Source organism: Strigops habroptila, chromosome 6, assembly GCF_004027225.2.
Source record: "Strigops habroptila isolate Jane chromosome 6, bStrHab1.2.pri, whole genome shotgun sequence".
NCBI classification, from domain to species: Eukaryota; Metazoa; Chordata; class Aves; order Psittaciformes; family Psittacidae; genus Strigops; species Strigops habroptila.
The window spans coordinates 27,391,339-27,410,605 of NC_044282.2; the positions used below are offsets into that span (position 1 = coordinate 27,391,339).

Here is a 19,267-nt window from a genome sequence, read left to right on the forward strand (position 1 = left end):
AAACTTCTGTTTCCAGGTGTCCATTGAGGCCCAGCTCATTGGTCGTGAAGGTAAAACACCAGAATAAATTATCATGCACAAGTGGAATAGTTTTTGTAGTTGGTGAACATTTAACAGATACCATTTAAATGCCATTTTAAGATGCCAGCATTTAAAAACATGTTGCGTAGGATCAGAAGCAAGCTATGCCTGTTCTCTCCATGCTGCTGATTACAGTGGAAGGAAAATGATTGTAGTCAAAAAACAAGTGTTATTTGAAAATTCATTTTATCACCTTTTAATAACAAATGTTTTGCTTTCAAATGCTCATACTTTGTGCAAATAGCTATCTAAAAGCTTCATGCTATATATCTCTCTCAAATTTCCCAGTATTTGTCACAGTAAACTGAAAGCTTATATTTTCTTGTGGCCAGGATATAGGTAATGTTGAAGCAGGTGAGCAACCCTGATGAAAGCCTGGAGAAGGAGGGTGTGTGTGGATGTGTATGCCCTTGCATCCTTCAAAATGGGTGATTTCAGACCCAAGTGGTTTTTGAACACCAGTGCAGGTACCCTTTGTGCCTCCAGCTGTGTCTCTTGGGTGTTACCTTTCCAGCGGGTTTCTCTGCGCTGTTCTTGCCTTTATAATGGCGAGTTGAGGCACACGTAAACCAGCCACATTAATCTCTTCAACAAATAATTTGCAGGAATATCAAAACCAGTGTGGATGGTATGAGAATCCAATCATATGGATTAATTTGCATTAGAAAGACTTCATGCTTCTCCCTCAGATGATGCTCTGAGAAATGTATGATTCACTGTGAGATCCCAAGGAAGATGCTCTACGCTCTAGCCGGCAATAAACTCTAGCCCATGTTTTTGTTTGTTTGTTTGTTACTGCATCAAATACTAAAATTAAAGTTTAAGGAGAAAATTATTTGAATGTAATTTCTGTGAATGATAGAATAGTCTATGAAATAACCGAGGCCGAAAAATTGTTTGCTTTTCAAGTCAAATTGCATTATTTTTAATCTCTTCTATTTTAGTAATTGTAGGGCACCATACTCATGCTATCCCTATAGTCAACTAAAAAAAAATTTCTAAGGAAGAAGAGTCCATTTTGTAAGGATTTTAAAATGGCTCAAATAACTTCTTTGCTGTCTCTTTGTTACTTTGTTACTTTGTTACTTCTCTTGCTCAAAGTAATGCTTGTGATGTGGAAGCTTGTTTGATTTCGTCTTAAGATTGAATAGTTTGAGTTCATCTGAAAATGTGCTGGTGATAAATTGAGATCTGTACTTTTTCAGTGTTATGCCTACTTTATGTGCTAAAATACAGGAGACTTATTTTCAATTGCTATCTGCTGAATTTATTTCCACTGAAAGCAGAAATAGGTTTCTGTATATATTTGAAGTGGAGCACCATCCAAAAAGCATTTGATTTTAGGAACAGCAAAGCCCACTAGAACAGCTATTTTATTTTTACTGCTAGCATTCCTTACTGAAAAATAGGGAAAATTCACAGTCTACCAAATTTTTACCTCGGGGGAAGCCAAGGCAAAATAACTGCTCTAGCTGACCGGGTTCTGGAAGGAGGCTTGGACTGGGTGATCTCCAGTCGTCCCTTGATGATGCTGTGATCTCTGTGCCCTTGGGATGCGTGTCTCAGAGATGTTGACAAATGCTGTACACAGACAGCTCACGTGAGGCTGAAACAGCACTGCTCTGTGCCTTGATGCTCACTGTCAATCTTGTATGACCCAGTTTAACCCAGACACTTTTGCATCAGCTGTCCTGCCTTCTGACTTGTCACCCACCACTGAGCAGTGCAGCTCCTTGCATTAGGAACTGCTCTATCTCTGTGGCATAAATTGAGTGGTTTTCTTGGTTCCTTTCCAGCAGATAAGGTCAGCTCTACAAATGGAAGATAGTGTCTCTTTTCAGCAGTGACTTCTTCATTACAGTGGAAGTTGAGTAGGATATGCCTTAAGAAGTGTTTTTAATAAGTCTTCATTTTTGTCCTTGTTCATGGTTATTGAGAGCAAATTATGTGATTTAAAGGTCAATGAAAACTGGCTTTAAAGGACACTATTGTCTAAATACTGGAAATTTTCCATGTTTTAATGAGACAGAGCAGCACAAGTTGTTGAAGTAAATAGAAGGACAGTGATTTCACTTGTTTGAGTACTTAACAGTTTAAATAACATTTAAAAGGTTTTTTAAAAAGACATCATTAGTGTTGCAAGATTCCTAGTAGATAACATGGTTGATGTTGTTTGTAGATGTTTTTTTATGCAGTTAATATTACCATAAAATAATACAAACATGATAGCTACTGAAGCAGAACAGTGGGTTATTTTTTGTCATAAATGAATGGGTCTGGCTCTGGTAAAGAATTCTCATTCACAGTCTTCAAATAGTTCTATTTGTGTCTATTGGAGTGTAAGTAATTAAGTTATTTATTGAGCAACTGTCAGAAGAATTTAAGTAGCTTCTGGAGCAAAACAGCTCTGGCTTTTAAAACACAGTATTTCTTAAAGTCTGCCTTTTCCTTTCAAACAAACGCATCCCATGGAATTGCCATTATGTGGTTAAGCAATAAGTACGTAAGTACGTAAAAGCTGATTGTCTAGATGAATGATACTTTAGGAATATAGTTAAATCAACAAATTCATGTTTTAAGAGGTGAATAAAAAGATACTATTTGATCTAATCTGTTGCTGTACGAAGAGGATGCATCATGACATTCTGAATATTTAGATCACAAAATGCTGTGCTGTTTGCTTTTGTAAGTAAAGGAGTGAGGTACTAAGTAAAACTCAGTGTTATCTAGGTATACAATAATGAGTATTTTATATAATATATACAAAATCCATGCAGTGTTGTTTTTATTAAGAAGTAGTCTTAATTTTCATCTGAAATAGGTTTAAGTGCACATTCTAAAATGAAGTAAAGACTTTTTAATTATTAGCGAAGTTATAATTGCTTTCTTGTACCATGTAAAATTGGCTTTAAAGTTTTGTTGTGTAAGGTTTGTAATATTTTACTCAGATTATTTTGACAATGTAATGGTTTTTTGTGTTGAATGAGAGCAGTTCTGGAATTACTTCATTGGGTTGGTTTTTTATTGTACAAAGGCCTGACTTCTTTGCTCAGTTCTGGAGCCTGATTGGCATTTTGACAAACTGAAAGAGGAATGTTTCAGCAAAAAAGGTTCCTTTTGCAGAAGTCTTTATACACGAAAAGTAGTAATGTAGAATTTACATGCTTTGCTAGCAAGAAACAGGCTATCAGAGGGCTGAGAGAGTCCAGACGTGTTGGAGAAAAGTAATAGGACAGCACCCAAGTGCAGGATTTTCTATTTTCCTTTTTCTTTTACCTTCAGTCTGCACTGCTGTGGGCAACTTGTCCCTTTTCTTAATCTCACCCACTCTGTTGTGTCACAATTTATACACTATATACATGCTGTGGAGCCTGTTTCAGATGAAGAAGGACAGATGGGGCAATGTCTGTATGATCTGGCTCCTGTCTGGAGAGGTGGACCAGGAGGATTATGGCTTGCTGGGCTGCAAGTCATTGAACAGCAGCCCCTGGTTCCCTACTACCCTCATCCCACATGGGGTGGAAGAGTAAATACCCTGAGACCCGAAGTCGCGGCTCTGGGCAGATCTGGCTGTATTTGAAAATGCACCCAGTCCAACTGGTTGTGACATTTTGCCAACTAAGATTGCTGGAAGTAAAACACAAGCTGTGGGCAAAGGAAGTCCATCTGGAAGTTCCTGCTATTCCATGGAGCTGTTTGACCCAGCTTTTCTCACCATAGTGCTACCTGGATGAGGTTCTTTGAAGCAGACAATATCCATCATCAAAGAGCAAAGGCAGAGGTATGGGATTTAGTTGAAGCTCTTGAGCAGGCCCAGTAATCTCCCCCCCCCATCATCTTTTTTGTTTATTTGTATATAATATTTTAACATCTAATACTAAAAGATCCCCCAGTATCTAAATCTTTGCGTCACTACAGTTACGTGCCTTTTACTGCTCCAAACCCTATCCTTTCTTTCCTGAAACCTCATTAACCTTAGGTCGTATTTTCAAATGCCAGGCTTACAGCTGCTGTCTTTCAGGTTAATTTCATCACTTTTCTGCTCTGTTATATAATCTTGACAAAACTAGGAGGTAATTTCAACAGGGACTAAGGAAGTAGTTTACCTCTTTCTTGCAAAGTGCGGGAGTTTGGGTCAGTCTAGGCTCAGAAATAAACTGGGGCTGGTCCCTGAGATTTTCTATTGCTATTCTTATTCAGCTTGCTGATTTAGGCTGCCTGGGTAAGTGGAGTCACCTCTACTATAAATATGGTTCAGAATTCAAATAACAGTTTTGAACATGTTGGGTTGTGAGAAAAGTTTGAACTTTTTTTCATTAAAAAATGTTTGGCATTTTCTGAGACATGTTAGATCGCCTCCTGTTATTAGAAGAAGAGGAAAGAAAGGAGTATTCTGTTACTGTGACACATTTTTCTAGACTGTGCTTTAATAGATAATAGACAAATACATTGCTGGTGGACCATTACTTCCTTGAAGCATAATAAACAAATACTCCATTTAATTCTGTTTGCTTTGTTCTCATAGATCAGAGTTCTAATAAAACAGAGCCAAATCATGTGACGTAGAATGACCTCCACATAATTGGTAAAATGCGCTACAGTGTAGTGAGCTCAGTGACGCAGAATAGAATCATAGAATAGTTTGGGTTGGAAGGGACCTTAAAAATCATCTAGATCTACCCCTTGTTGAGTGGATCCCAATGTCTTAGCATGGGTTCTCCCCTCACTCTTCAGGGCTCTGGTTTTACTGGTGGTGTGACAAGAAGAAAGGAGGCACAGTTACTTCTCTGTGTACTTATTCCTCTGCTGTAGTTTCATGTGTCATCTGGCTATCTGAAATGGGCGTAAGTAGAAGTGATCCCTTTGGCTAGACTGGTATAAACCAATGCTGAACTGAAGTTTAACTGAGGCCAAAGTGACTGAAGATGAGCCCTTCTGCATATGCACTCAGATAAGTTCCATGTAGGTTTGCATTGTGCCAGGTTCAAAATGAACACGTTCATTTGAAGACTAATCTGCTGCTGCAAGCTTCAGGTCAGTTTTAAGCCACAGTTTTGCTGATTGGCCTTTTAAGCCTCAACAGGTCTCAGTTTGTTGCCTCAAAGGAAAAGATAATATATATAACTGAGATGTCAGTTCAAATAGAAAAGACCATACTGTGTTGTAGAATTGACACTTGCTTTTACAGTTAGCTTGTCAACCTGGGCTATTCTGAAAGGGCGTACAGGAGAACTTAAGCCTACTTCCCCATGAGAAGCTTTTCTTGTTAGATATTTGAAAATGTGTGTGTTGAAATATGCAGCATATTTTTCATAATCTTTTTCTTTTTACTAAATATTATCTTTAAACACCTTTTTTTTTCCTGTATCTTGCTTCTTTCTCCATGTGTTATTTGTCCATCTGCTGTAGCAGCCCCATCCTGAAGTCAGACAGATGCACATCATGCGGGCTGTCTCTTGCTCTGCATCTAGCAGAGCGGGGTGTGCGTCACTGACATGACAGCAATTATTATCATCATCATCATAATCATCCTCAAATGGATAATTCAGGTTTTTTTCTGGACTGAAATATATATATAGTTTAATCCAATCTAAACCGTGTAGCTTACCCCTTTCTTGATTCTTGTCATGGCTGTGCTCTGACACCCAAAATATAAATATGATGTCCACTAGGTAGCCAAACAGTTGTTTACCTTCTCAGCTTGTGTTATCCAATACAAATTGTAATAACCTTATGCAGTTGGTGCTTTTCCTGGATATAGCATGACCTCATGGAAAAGAAAAATATGTAGTGCTAGCTTTTGGTGGTTGCCTGCAGGTAGAATTGCCTGCAAGTTCAGTCCCAGTAATGCAAGCTGAATATTGCTATGGCTGACACCATTGCAAGATGGGGTTCCTCTTGCAACCTGGTGTAGCTTCCTGCAGAGGACACCTTAAAGGAGGAAAGTGCTTTAACTAAAGAAATGAAGGATGAGGAAAACATATCCAGATAAAAGAATAAAAGATTCTTATGTCTTATTCTGTGCCCTTAAATCTAAGAGCATCTTCTCGGTAAGGCCGATGTGTCCAGAAACATTTTACTAATCTATGGAAAGAATGGAGGGAAGAGAAGAAGGAGGGGAGTGAAATGCTTTCGACATGACTCTGTTTACACTTCAGCCCTTATTTTCCATTGTTGTTTGAATGTGATCCTGCTTGGACAGCTTTCTGAAATACACTCTCAATACTTATTCACATGTCTTTACAAATGTTCTAATAAAATTCCTTCTGGAGCAGCCACCCTGCCTTTATTTTCCTCTGTCGTGGAATTTATTCCATGGAGACCTCTCTCCCTGGCTTTCAAGGAGAAGGTCGTTTAACCACACTGGGCTGGGCTCTGGCCCTTTAGAAAACCAATACAAAATCTTGCTTCATTTAACACTAATCTATTAGGTCAGTGTAAATTGGAGTGTGGGGACAAGGAGAGGGGTGATGCTTTATATAGCTTTCCTTCTGCACTCTTCATTTCCTTTTGCACACTCATTTCCCACAATTGACTCTCTGAGGCTAGCAATTTTGATAAGCTGTGTTTTATGATTTAACAGTTTGCACGATGTTTTATAAAATGACTCACTGTACAATACCTCTGAAAGGCAGCATCTGCATTTGCTTTGCTGCTTTACTGTGTTTCACTGTTAGAGCCATCTTTTTTCAGGTAGCTGGCTCACAAATAGAAATGCTCATATGCTGTGAATGCCACAACTTCTGAGAAGTGCTATAAATATTAGCTCTCCCACCCCCGAGAACTGTCGCTTCCACTGGGGTGGAGGGATTAATCTGCTGACAGGCATTACTTATTAAGAAACAACCAATAGACGTAATCATGCAGCATGGTGTGTTTGTTCTGAGCATGGGAAATGTAGGCAGAAGGGAATTAATTGGGAATGTCAGGATCAGAGAAAGAATTCCCGGTTTTGGGGAGGAAATGCATAAAATGAAATTTAAACAGTTAAAAATCTCTAACCGGCAAAGGCTGATTGTTTTGGGTTTTTTTTCCCTTATGCAGTGCATATATATTTCCTTTCAGAACATGCCAGTTTTTATTTAATTAGCTACTTGAGGTCATAGTTTCTGTTTCTGAATCATTAACTTTAAAATTTGGAAATACTTTGGTGAATTGCAACGTGTCTTACACTGCCTTTTGTCAGTGAACAACTTCAATTGTATATTTTTGACATCAAAGAACACATTTAAATAGGAAATTAAATGTACAATTCAATATAAAAATATAAATCACATGGTAATAAAAAAATATATATAATCTAATATGGATGAAATATTTAAACATATTAAATTAAATATAATATTTGGATTAATTTTGGTGTCTTGATTAATATATCTTTTAACACTGCAGAAAAATTTTTGCTTGACTTGGAATACTTGCAATCATATCTGAGAGGAATTTCCCTGAGTTACCAGTTTTATTTAGACCCACATGGGCACGTACCCATTTCTGAAAATATAGAGATATTGTAGTACACTTAGATTTAAATTATTTTTCAATACTCTTTTCTAATTTTTACTGTAGAATTTTTATAATAGGTGTATAAAGTACTTAAGAATAATTCCAGAAGAAAAGTCCTTATAGTTACTACAGCAGCTAAGTTTAATTACAAGAAGGCATCTTTGGCATGTACTTCTTCATGGGTGTTTTCTTCATGGTTTTTGAGAGATTGAATTTAGTGGGATAATTTTTTTCCAGTGTCTCACATGAGAAAAGAAGATAAGAAATGGAATTAAGTCTGAGTGCACCTGGATGTATATCTGCATGTCAAGTAAAATAAATGAAGCTTAAAATGCTGAACAGTGTGCTAAGATACTACATCAATTTTGCTTCTATAATAAATAAAAAAAAAAGAAAGAAATAAGAATTACACCTTTCTGTCATTTTGTTTTATACTCTTCTGTATTGGTGAAACTAAAGGCCAATTTACAAACATTCTTCAAAGTAAAAATTCAGTGTGCTCAGCACTGTAGGATGTGCGACATGCTTTCAAACCAAAGAGATTTTCATATAGAGAAGATAATTTCCCACGTCTGTAGGTGTTAAAGGGGCAATCTAATTAAATAGGCAGACTATTTTCTAAACACACAACTAAATGTGCTTGAATTCTTTTATGTAATGATAATACATGATTTATTTCAGGATTTGTTCATAGATTAAAACTTTGGCCTATTCTTGTCTGTAAACATTAGGACTGCTGGGGCAGTAGTGATCACTGTCATATGATGAATGTGTTTTGTGGTCTGGGACAATTAATAAGCACATTTGAACAGATCAAGTGCTCAGTGATCTTTAAAATCAAACTTTGTACTTTTCAGAAATGACTCAGAGGTTGTCACTGCTCAGTGAAGCTTTACTGACTTTCATGTTCCCTGACTTCTGTGAAATGCAGACATTTAATTTACTCATTCACAAAATTGAGCACTTATTGAACTGAACCTATATTTTGGAAACACATTTTCATAGTGGTAATTTATTATTTAATAGATTTATACTGAAGTATTTAATTGCCTGTTTATATGAGAAGTTTTTTTTTTTAATTTTCAGAGGTCTTTTTATTACTATCCATGACCGGGGACACATCGCTCCAATGCTTAAATCCTGGCCAGAAGATGTCATCAAGGTAAGTTCAGTTTTAGTTGCATGACAAAGCTGACACTGTTTTTTACCCAACATAACTTGGTTGAGATATTTTTATGAGCTTTTTATCAATTAGATTTCAGTGATTTCTTAGCTCATTTTTGAAATAGAAACAATGCTGTTACAGCCAAACTTTGAGGCTTTTTAAAATCCTTACTTGTTCAGCTATAGGCATCGCTTACTGATTAATTGGTCAATTACATTAAATATTATGCATAAAAAAACTCCCAAACAAACCTAAATGCTTTTTCTGAATTACAGGGTATCACAGAGTGGTTGAGGTAGGAAGGCATCTCTAGAGGCCATCTAGTCCATCCTTCTGCTCAAGCAGGGTCAGCCACGGCAGGTTGCTCAGGGCGGTGTCCAGCCTGTGGGTTTTGAGTATCTCCAAGGGTAGAGACTCCACAAGGTCTCGTGGCAACCGGGTCCAGTGTTTGGGTTAATAGTTCTCTGCATATAATACCTGATGAGCTCTATCACAAAACATATTAAATTTCCAACTAAAATGTCTTGTCACAGAGTATGGCAAGAAAACTATTGTGTTATCAGCTGCTTGCGATACTGAGCACTTCTGTTCTTTACTATTAAAAATCTTTTTAATAAAAAAACCCACATACTCTCATATGTTTAAGTATGATGGTGTGTTGTTTGCTCAAGGGAAGAAGAAATACATCTTTGAAGGTTAAGAACCAGGTAGCTGTAGACCGCCCTGTCAAAGTACAGCAGGAGTGAGTGCCTGGCTCTGATTCTGCTGAAAACAGCCATGACAAAAGCCAGGAGTCTGGGGCTCTTCTATTTTTGCGAATAACTTCCTTTTCCTTCTTATTCTGTTTTCATACTGCTGAGAGAAAAATGTAAGAGGGAACAATGCTGGTTTTCTTGTAATATAATACTAGATACCTCTCTTGTGTATTTTTAAAAGTTAAAGTCCCATTTAAAAGTTTAAAAAGTCCCATTTAGCGTGAAGCAAGAGTCTAAAATAGTGGAACAAGACCACAGTGAGATACAATAAACCAGTTCTGGGTCTTTTTTGTGCTATTGATTTGGTTTTACCTGTAAGAATGTATACATGAAAATGAAAAAATTATGGTGAGAAGATAATGGAATACATAGTACATACAAGGAAAGAACTGATTTTTACAGTGCTTTTATTTTTTCCTTCAGGCTATTGTGGTGACAGATGGAGAACGTATTCTTGGTCTTGGAGACCTTGGCTGTTATGGAATGGGCATTCCAGTTGGTAAACTGGCACTTTATACGGCATGTGGAGGAGTAAAACCTTATGAGTGTCTACCAGTGATGTTGGATGTGGGAACAGATAATGAGGTAAATCCTTTTCTGAGGTCTAGTGAGTATTAGCTGTTTGAAGGGAACTATATGAAAATTTAATTGTGGGGTTTGTTTTTTTTTTTTTTTCCTTTACTATACTGGGTTTGATTCTGTGCAAACTACGTAGTCCTTTTACCTATGGAAAAAGTCACATTCTAATACACAGTGTACATATACTCATCCTAATGCACAGTGTAGGCTGTTTTATAAGACTCAAGTAGTTCAGGACGCTGTTTTCTGTAAAAATGTGCTGCATACATTGTACATGTTAAAAAGTGGTATTAGAAATTAGATCTCAAGCAGAAGAGAATGATAGAGTTAAAAGTACATACAATTTAAGGCAGCATTCTCTCTCAACTTCTGCTGTAGAATTCCTGTGCAGTGATTTCAAATGTGAGTTCTGGTTTTGTCCCTTTTTATAGTGAACATCTTGAAGCTATAGCCTGATCTATGCTGGGAATGCACGTCTACATACTTCAGCTGTACTTTAGCTATAGAAAGCACTATAATGCTATTAATTTCCCCAAAGTGAGGTCCTAGTGCTTCAAGTAAGCGGTCCTTACCCTCTTTAACCAGGCTTCCCACTTGTGTGGGGTGCAGAGATTTAAGGTTGTTTGCTCTGTTATTCCCAGGTCTCCCAAGATTACTAGTTAATTTCTTGGCCCCCATTTTTTTTTTTTTTCCTGAAGGAATACTTGAATTCCTGACTCTGAATGATGTCAAATTAAATATCACCAGCAATGGCATTCTGCTTTAGCAAAAGTAAACAAATATGATACTATAAATGGTGCAAGTGGTAAACTTTATGCATGATAAATGCATGAGATGTATGTGTATTGTAGCTAAATAAAACATTCCTGTACCAGTAAATTTAGCTGGGACTTCTAGATTGTTAGGCTGGGTGTGTGCATCTTCAGCTTTATACACACACCTCCACCCTGCCCCACTGGGATAATTTTAGACAATACACCATGAAAGCACGACTGAACTGAGAAATAGCGTGCTACCTTCTCTCTCTATCCCCCAAGAACCCTCTTCTGAAAGTGGACAGACTTACTTGTGAGATCTATCTGACCACTGTAGCACATAGCTGTATGAAATCACATGCAAGTCTCATTAGCTATAAAATGTTTTTATTCCTGGTTTGAGCAGCTGGGCCAGTTATCTAACCTATTATTGAATTTTTCTAGGCAGCTAGTTGCATCAGCTACTTCTGATACTACACTAGGCTTTACATTTTGCTTTTTTGCTTGAATTTCATTGTAATTTCTATTTTTTCATAGCATATTATTTTCTTGAAAGATATCAAACATATATATATACACACACAGAGTCAAATAGCGAAACAAGCTTACCCGTACCCATAGCTTTCATGGCACTGTTCCTGTGGCTAAACAATGAGTTCAATGCATATGAAAGAATGGCAAACCTAAAGTATTACGCGATGCATAAAACAGGTGAGCTGGGGTTTGTTGGCATTCTGAAATATTACCCTTCTTTTGTTGTTTCACTTTGGAATATTGCTTCTTACTTTGGGATCATATTATGAACTGTTGCAGTTTAGTCGCACAGTGCGGTTAGAGGCTGAGCCTGTTTCAGTCCCCAGCCAGCACAGTGTTTAGCAGTGTAGGACAGGACTGTTTCCTGTGGGGTGGTTTTCATTCCTGCCCAGGTGTGTATCAAGCCCAGACATGCACGTGCTGCCAAGTAGTCTAAAATCCCCAGCTACATTTACTGGTACAAGAGACCTTAAACTAAGTTTGAATGAATGGGCGGTTGAGTAAAGAGTTATTTTTGGTTTTGTTCTTGTTTTTCCCCAGTGCTGTAGCAGATGCAGGGAATTATCATTAGTTTACGGATCAGTGCCGTTTATGCTCATCTGGGTTTTTGTAGGGGTGAGAAGTCAGCAGCATGAGAGAAATCAAGGCTGTGAATCGTGGTTAGGTTATGGTCAGCTCTAAAGGCAGCACAATTGCTCTTTCAGTGTTGTGCTAGACTACACTTCAGAATGTTTCGTCCCTAGTGCTGGTATTTATGTAACCAGGTGGTGAGCCACTGCAAACAACTGAAATGACCAAAAAGCAATCCCATTTTGCTGGCTAAGCTGATCATATTAGGTCAAGCTGCTGTGGAATTGTACTGCAATTCCTTATCTTAAAATCTAAACTCCTCAGACAAATAGCTGTATTTTTATGCTATATTTTTTTACCCTAGCCAAGATTTTCCATAATAAAATGCAATAGAAATGACTCTCATAATTTGAGCATATATAAATAATAATTATGCTGAACATGTTCTTTGAAATGCACAGATGTTTTCCATTTAGATTAGTTCCTTCTCTCGTTCTGTGGGGGCCTCACTGTTTTAAAATAAGTTTTAAAATATGTATTTTTGGCAACTTTAATGCAGTTATGCAGAACCTGCAAATTCTCCAGAAAGATTAAATCTCACTCTAAAGCAGATTGAAAATAAACCAAACAACCAACCCTTCACAAATTCTCATCCTGTATTGCTTTGTCGTGTACGGGACCCGAAACAGTGACTGAGGAGCAACTCGTTTGATTTCTGATCATTATTAAAAGCCTTATTACTGTTAGTTTTAGAAGAGGTATTTTTAGCTGGGGTATTATCCTGCTACTCATACAACCAAGGAAAAAGAAGAGAAGCAAAAAAAGCATTTTTATATGATTTCCTAGATAATTATGCAAGAGAAATGGAAACTGCTTATTTATGCATAAAAATTGACCTAGAAGAAAGACTGGTGTGGACAAACTAGTAAATTACTCCATGTAATCAGTTTGGGACTGAGTGTCCAAAAGAAGTGGTGTTGACCACTGCCAAAAATAATATGCCTGTTTTGTAAGTCTTTGCCAAATTGGAGGCAAGTAATTGTTGACAGGACATTTTATCCAAAGCATTTAAAACATTATTTGGTGTACTGTTCATTATTTACTGTGGCAATCTCACTGAAAGTTGTGCCTTACCCAGTAGCTGTGTATTTTTCAGGTGTGAGGATAGTGCTTCTCAGGTGGGATTTCAATCCAAGTAAAGCACACTCAGGCACTAGTCTCAGTACTGGCATGAAAGTGTATGAAAGTGTTGTTGGAAATCCTGAGGTGATGTGACCTCTGGATTCTGGGCATTAATCTACCATTATAGAGGTATATGTTAATCACCTTGAGATGGTTAAAGAAATGGACTGCAGAAGAAAAAGGAGTGGTTGTCAAAGTACAAGCAACTACAACTTAATGGAGACTTGCCTGAAACAAACATACTCAGCACTGTAAGTGGAATGGACTAAGGATGATAGAAATAATCAAGCTGAATCAAGGGAAAACATTTAAACATTAAAATGTGAATGATTGTTTTCTATTTAAAACATATTATTAAACTCTCACAAAATAAACAATGTCGAGGCAAGCCTGTTGGTTAAAGATCAGCCTGGCTTACAGGGATGTGAAAACTGGCAGTTAAAAAAACCCAACAAGCTAATGGCAAAACCCAGTAATATAAACCAAATTCAAAACCTGGGTTTATAGGCAATAAAAGAGCAAAAGACACTAAAGAAAGGAAACTTAATCTCTATTAATTATGAACAGTAATAATGAGATTTTCTGTTGCTCCTGATGCTTTACCTTAATGGTTGTACTTGTGAAAGTCTTAGCTTGTCAGTATAAATATGGTAGATATTTTTTAAATGTCAATTCTATCTATCTTGGTGAGAAGACTTATTTTCCATTTTATTAACAACAAATGAATATGTTAAAATCTTTTAAAAATTGTTAAAATTAGATCAGAATGTCCAAATAATGCTTTGGCCAGTTCTTTTTAAAAAAGCCCTGCTAAACACTTTCTGGACCATGCTGAGCTGGGTGGGGAGGCAGTACTGTTTTAATTATATCTGAGATGAATTGAGAAGTTCAGGAAGACTGGATTAAGTTAAGACTGGAAATTTAAGGCTCTTATTTAAAACACAATGATCCTGGTTGCTTAAAGTTAGATAAAGAATTGGATAAAATGAGAAAGTTTGATTAATCAAGAATTGAGAGTAAAATAACTATTGCTAATTAGCATGGGCTTATCAAAACTGAATTTAGTCTAATGTTTAAGTCAGTTTACAGATTTTTTTGTTGACTCTTATTTTTTACCTTCATTGAATTTATACTGTTCCTTTTAAGAAACTGGACCAATGAAAAAAAACAAAGCAAGCCTCCTGTGTTATTAGAAAATAGCAATTTAAAACATGTATAGCTGTGGTTTTGTGGTATTTCAGGGCTGCTTTTCAGCTCTGCACTGTTTAATATCTTTATCAATGACTTGGAGTCAATGTTTTTAGTGTCCAGGGGTTATAGATGAGACATGGTTTGATTGAAGTACTATTACCCAGCCAGAGCAGGAATGAAATCTAGGAAGACTGATGGCTTGTATTCTATAGAAGTCAAACCAGTGGTGAAAGGGTTTCTTCTGACCATAAAGATCTTAATCTAATAATGGATGCTTAACAAAGGCATGAGGAGTGTGTTTATTTGGTACCTTACAAGAGAAGCTCTGACAAGTTCAGGGCTGTCAGAGCAGTCCTGGACTGATGGCATGTGTAAATTCAATACTGGCAATGGCCAGTTGTGGGAGCTTTGGGAAGATTAATTATGTGTTAGCATTTGAACATAAACCATTTACTGTGAATTACACCTCAGGTAGAAAGCATTAAGCTCTTTTAAATAGTACTTTTGCACAACACTGAAAAGCCATCTGGTATTGAAAGAAGTTTTTACACAGGCGGTTTCTAGCAGAAGGCATCTTGGTTCTCTGAGTGCCGGGACAGTGGCCACATGCCAGCTGTCAGGGTTGCTCAGGTGGCAGAACTCTCTCCATCTGCAGCCATGATGGCTTCAATGAAGCTGAACAAGCAGACATTCTCTTGCCCTAAGTAGACATAGTTAAATAGCTGGCAGGTCATATATATATGCCGTTAACGTACAGATGGATCATGATGTTCAGCTCACTTTTTGAAAGTGTGTATCTGATACCATTCTTTATTTGTATAACTGTCAAATACAGACATTTAAGTACTGAACAGTGCACAAGAGAGAAAAGAACATGTGGGGCAGCTGCTAGAGCAGCTACTCTTTCATCTGCCACCTTTCAGGGACTTGTGCACTGCTATTTCAGTTTATTTCCTGCATGTTTGCTTTGAAATATTTTTCTGCCTTCACTTAATACAAATATTTAAATGCAGGAATGTGGCAGTCCCCACAGTTGCCCTAAATGGGTCAATGAGCATGACTGGGCTGGCAGTTCTGATTCCTCTGGAGGAATGACAGATATCCACAGTGGAAGACTGACTCCAGAAAAGCTGAGGTGCAAATTAAAGCTCAGCTCTTGAACTTGTGCTAGTTAGCTTTCTGCATTTCCCCAAGTTACTTCCAGTTGTCATAAGAACCGGTACCAGCCTTTCAAGATTCATGTGCTTGAAAAATACCTACCTATATTTGTGCAAATGGAAACTGTTGAGAAAAAAGAAACAAACTTGCTTTTATTATTCATATTCCAACTAATATAGAAACCTAGACAGACAAAAGCTGAGTATAGAGGAAACCTACAATTTCATATCTTATCCATCTAAAGATGTAAACATATCAAGCAAATCATATAAATTGTGTGCAACTGTAGGGATTTAGAAATAAAAGGCAGTCACAGTTGTCATTCATTTGTAGATGAGTGCAGTTTTACACCATTTTTTAATGGAATAAATGTATTATGGAATGGTTATACTCTTTTTTAATAAGGTCCGTTTGCCTTCCTCTTGAATGATGGTTGTTAGAACTAGAGACAGCATTTCAGTAATAGTTTTACTGTAAAACAGTAGTAGCATTTCCTGAATTCTATGAATAGAGATGACTCCTGTCAATATAAAGAGGATCTATTTTTGTATCTAATGCATATATGGGAATCTGATTTCTAGGTTATATTCTCCAGTGCGTTCCCTACTAGTTTTGAGTATTTCTGAAATACAAATGACACTATGAGTAATCAAAACAGGAGGTTTCTAGATAGACAGCTTTTCATTTAGCTGTGTTAAAATGTCACTGACCAAATTAACATGGTTGACCAGGAGAGGCTTTTTTCGATGTTCCACAAAGCTGTCAGGCCAGGGAAGAGCTTGAAAGTAATGCTGCGGCCCAATGGTGCTGAATTTCAGGCATGAAAATTTGTAAGACTGTTGCTGGAGTAAATCTTATGAGGTTTTTTTTATCATTTGGCTACTGCCTGTCTGTGCTGTTCTGGTAGGAGATAATTGCACTCTCCTTTGCCAATTAAGTTCTATTTTACAAGCGGATTTTTTTCCCTCATAGATCTTGCTCCTAGTCCTTCCTGGTAGTATGCTGCCAGCACTTGAACAAAGGAGAAAATACATGAATATTCCTTTTTCCTCCCCTTTCCATGCTTCCAGTTGGCAACAAAATATTGTGGTAGGGTATTACTTTTCCTAGAGTCAATGTCATGAGTCATATTTTCTTTTCTCTTTTCCGTGTTCAGAAGTACTGAAAAGTAAAGTCATTTCTGAATTACGGTTCTGTCTAGCCCGTTGTGTAGAAGAAAAAAAACCCCACATTTTCTTAATTTGTGGGAATTTGTAGTCTCCTTTTAAATCTATTCAGTTATTTGGAGTGGACTGAATATGCATTAGAGGGAGTGGACAACTACAATCTGTTTTTATAGATGCATCTTCTAAAAGCGGGGGGGGGTTAGGGTAATTTTTCTGATGTGTTTCAGAAGATTCCACCACTAAAATAAATATGGCATAGTCCATCACTCCTAAATATGCTGTATTTAAACAGCAGGAACGCCTTAGACTGTGCCAACATCCATATTACGCTTGCAAACCCAAAGAATGTATTGGGAAAGGGATGGTACTTACAGGAGCCTCCATTTCCCCTCAGTGCAGGGGCTGTTGGGTGATGTGCTTGAATGGACCACAAATGTCTGACAGCTGATGTTTTTCAGTAAGTGTTTTGAGAGCTTTCCTTTTCTTGCTCCTTAGTGCTCTTAGTGAAGAGTTACAATATGCCTGGTAATACGTTCACAACTTGAAAGTTTCAAAAGTTATTTTGATCCGGTATTTTAACTCAGATGTGTCAAGAATTTGTAAGTCAGTGTAATGACAAATCTAGATTTACCATTTGAATACATTTCTGCAGTATGCTGCTGATCTGTTATTGACACATGTCAAACTCAGTCTTTTGACTAAGTTGCAGCTTGCTTTTTCTGGCCCAAAATATTTCTTTATGTTAGTCTGTTCTGCAAATTCCTAGCTTTTTATTTCTTATGTATTGAGTCTTGTAAGCTGGCCAGATAAGACTGTCAGTAGAGCACATAGAAAGTAATAAAACAGATGAGGAAGAGAAAATGAAATCACAGGCTTTAGGCAACAGACAAGAAGTTATACTAAATAAGATTGTTTCAAGGAAAACTTGAAATTATTTGAAAAGTAAAAGTTTGTGTATGTGATCTTGTGGTATATTGTATATCTAAAGCAATAGCTTTACAAGCCAAGTCTACTCTTAGAAGGAAATATTGATCAAAATTGTTAAATTTTATCAGAATGAGAGGATAGTTTGCACAGGTTTTTATACATACTGTTGAAGGTACAGTAATTTTAAAATTAGTGCCGTATGGTGACAATTTATTTATTTATCATGAAGCATCTGCTTTTTAATTTAAAAGTTTAATTGCTGCCAAAATTGCTCCAGATTCTGGGTAATAGTTTTTAGGTGGCATATTCAGTGAAGGATGTAGTTAATCATGCAGTCATGAAGTATATGTACTGGAAACATAATTCATGAAAAACTGAAGGAAAACACCTGTATTATATTTAAATATTCTAATAGAGTGGCATTTTTATTATTACAGGGGAATTTTTATTTTATTTTTATTATTACAGAGGCATTTTAGCTAGGCATTAGTGCTTTATCTGTTGCACATACATCAGAAGCATATGTTTGACGAATGCTAACATCCCCTCAGGTGGTCTTTGGACTTTTATACGTATCATCATCTTTGCATTTTCTTCATACATATTGAAATTTCATATCCTTTTTAAACCATATGTTATCACTGATGTTTTTGTCTCAATATTTTCATAGCCTGAATAGTTTTCTGTTTGTTGTAGGCATGAGGTGAGTACTTCATGGGATATGATAAACGTTATTTTATTTTTTTCCATAGAGTAATACGTTTCCTCTGTTACAATCCACTACAAACTTCAGCCCAAACAGCCTGTATTCCAAGTATTCACATCTATGGGATGTTCTAAAACCAGTGATAAATAGTGTGATAGACTGGTTTTGGGTTTTACTTTATATATGTGGTGGAGGGAGATTATCATTTAGATTCTAAAGCTGATTCCAACATTTTCTTTGTATGTCTTATGCTTCAGTATTTTTTCTCTGTGGATTGTGAGTTTCTGCCTGTGTTTCCTACGAAGCTTCGTGGCCCCCATATTGCTGAGCTGGTGAGGTACACCCTCAGATGTGTGGACTGGCACAGAGCCTTACAAACAGGTTACTACAGTGAGGAAGTGGGGGCATGGGAATATTTAATAATAAGTACAATTTTCATACAGATTTTATGTGGAAATTTTATATTTCAAAATACGTTACTTGCTTTCAAGTGAAGTAAGAAAAAAACCCCATACATGCAAATATCCATCAGAATATCAGAATGTTCCCTCGCTTCCGGTTTCCAAAGGTGTCTCAAAACAAGCCTTGGTCAAAACTCTTTATGACGTTTGGTCTCATTATATTCCGAGGTAGTATTCCTTGAGTAACTTGCTGTGCTGTTTATAACATGATGAGAGGAGGAATGAAGTAATATAGAATTCTACTGTATTTATTTTATTTCAATAATGACAGTAAATGCTAGTTATTCCCATCTCAATCTAACCACAGGTGCATATTTAGACTTTGCTTTCACTTGTGTGGAAGCGTTCGTGTGCACACAGATATGTGCATGACATCATACATAGAATTAATAAATCTGGGCTGTTACAAAATTCTATGTTTTCATGGGGCCCTGTCATCAACAAAAATGGTAAATTGTTACTGAATAAAGAGGTCTTTATTGCACAGAATATTCCATGTTTTGGAATACTGTTCCGTGTTTAATTTGGAAACCA

The 19,267-nt window shown here is 36.9% G+C and overlaps 1 protein-coding gene across 2 annotated transcripts in view; it reads left to right on the forward strand.

Moving 5' to 3' along the window:
• ME1 (malic enzyme 1) overlaps window positions 1-19,267 on the forward strand; it is a 170,290-nt gene that overhangs the window by 61,129 nt on the left and 89,894 nt on the right. For both annotated transcript variants that reach the window (XM_030490125.1, XM_030490126.1), the window contains exons 4-5: window positions 8,671-8,746; window positions 9,928-10,089. In XM_030490125.1, the coding sequence (XP_030345985.1) occupies window positions 8,671-8,746; window positions 9,928-10,089 (238 nt within the window). The remainder of the gene's footprint in view (window positions 1-8,670; window positions 8,747-9,927; window positions 10,090-19,267) is intronic.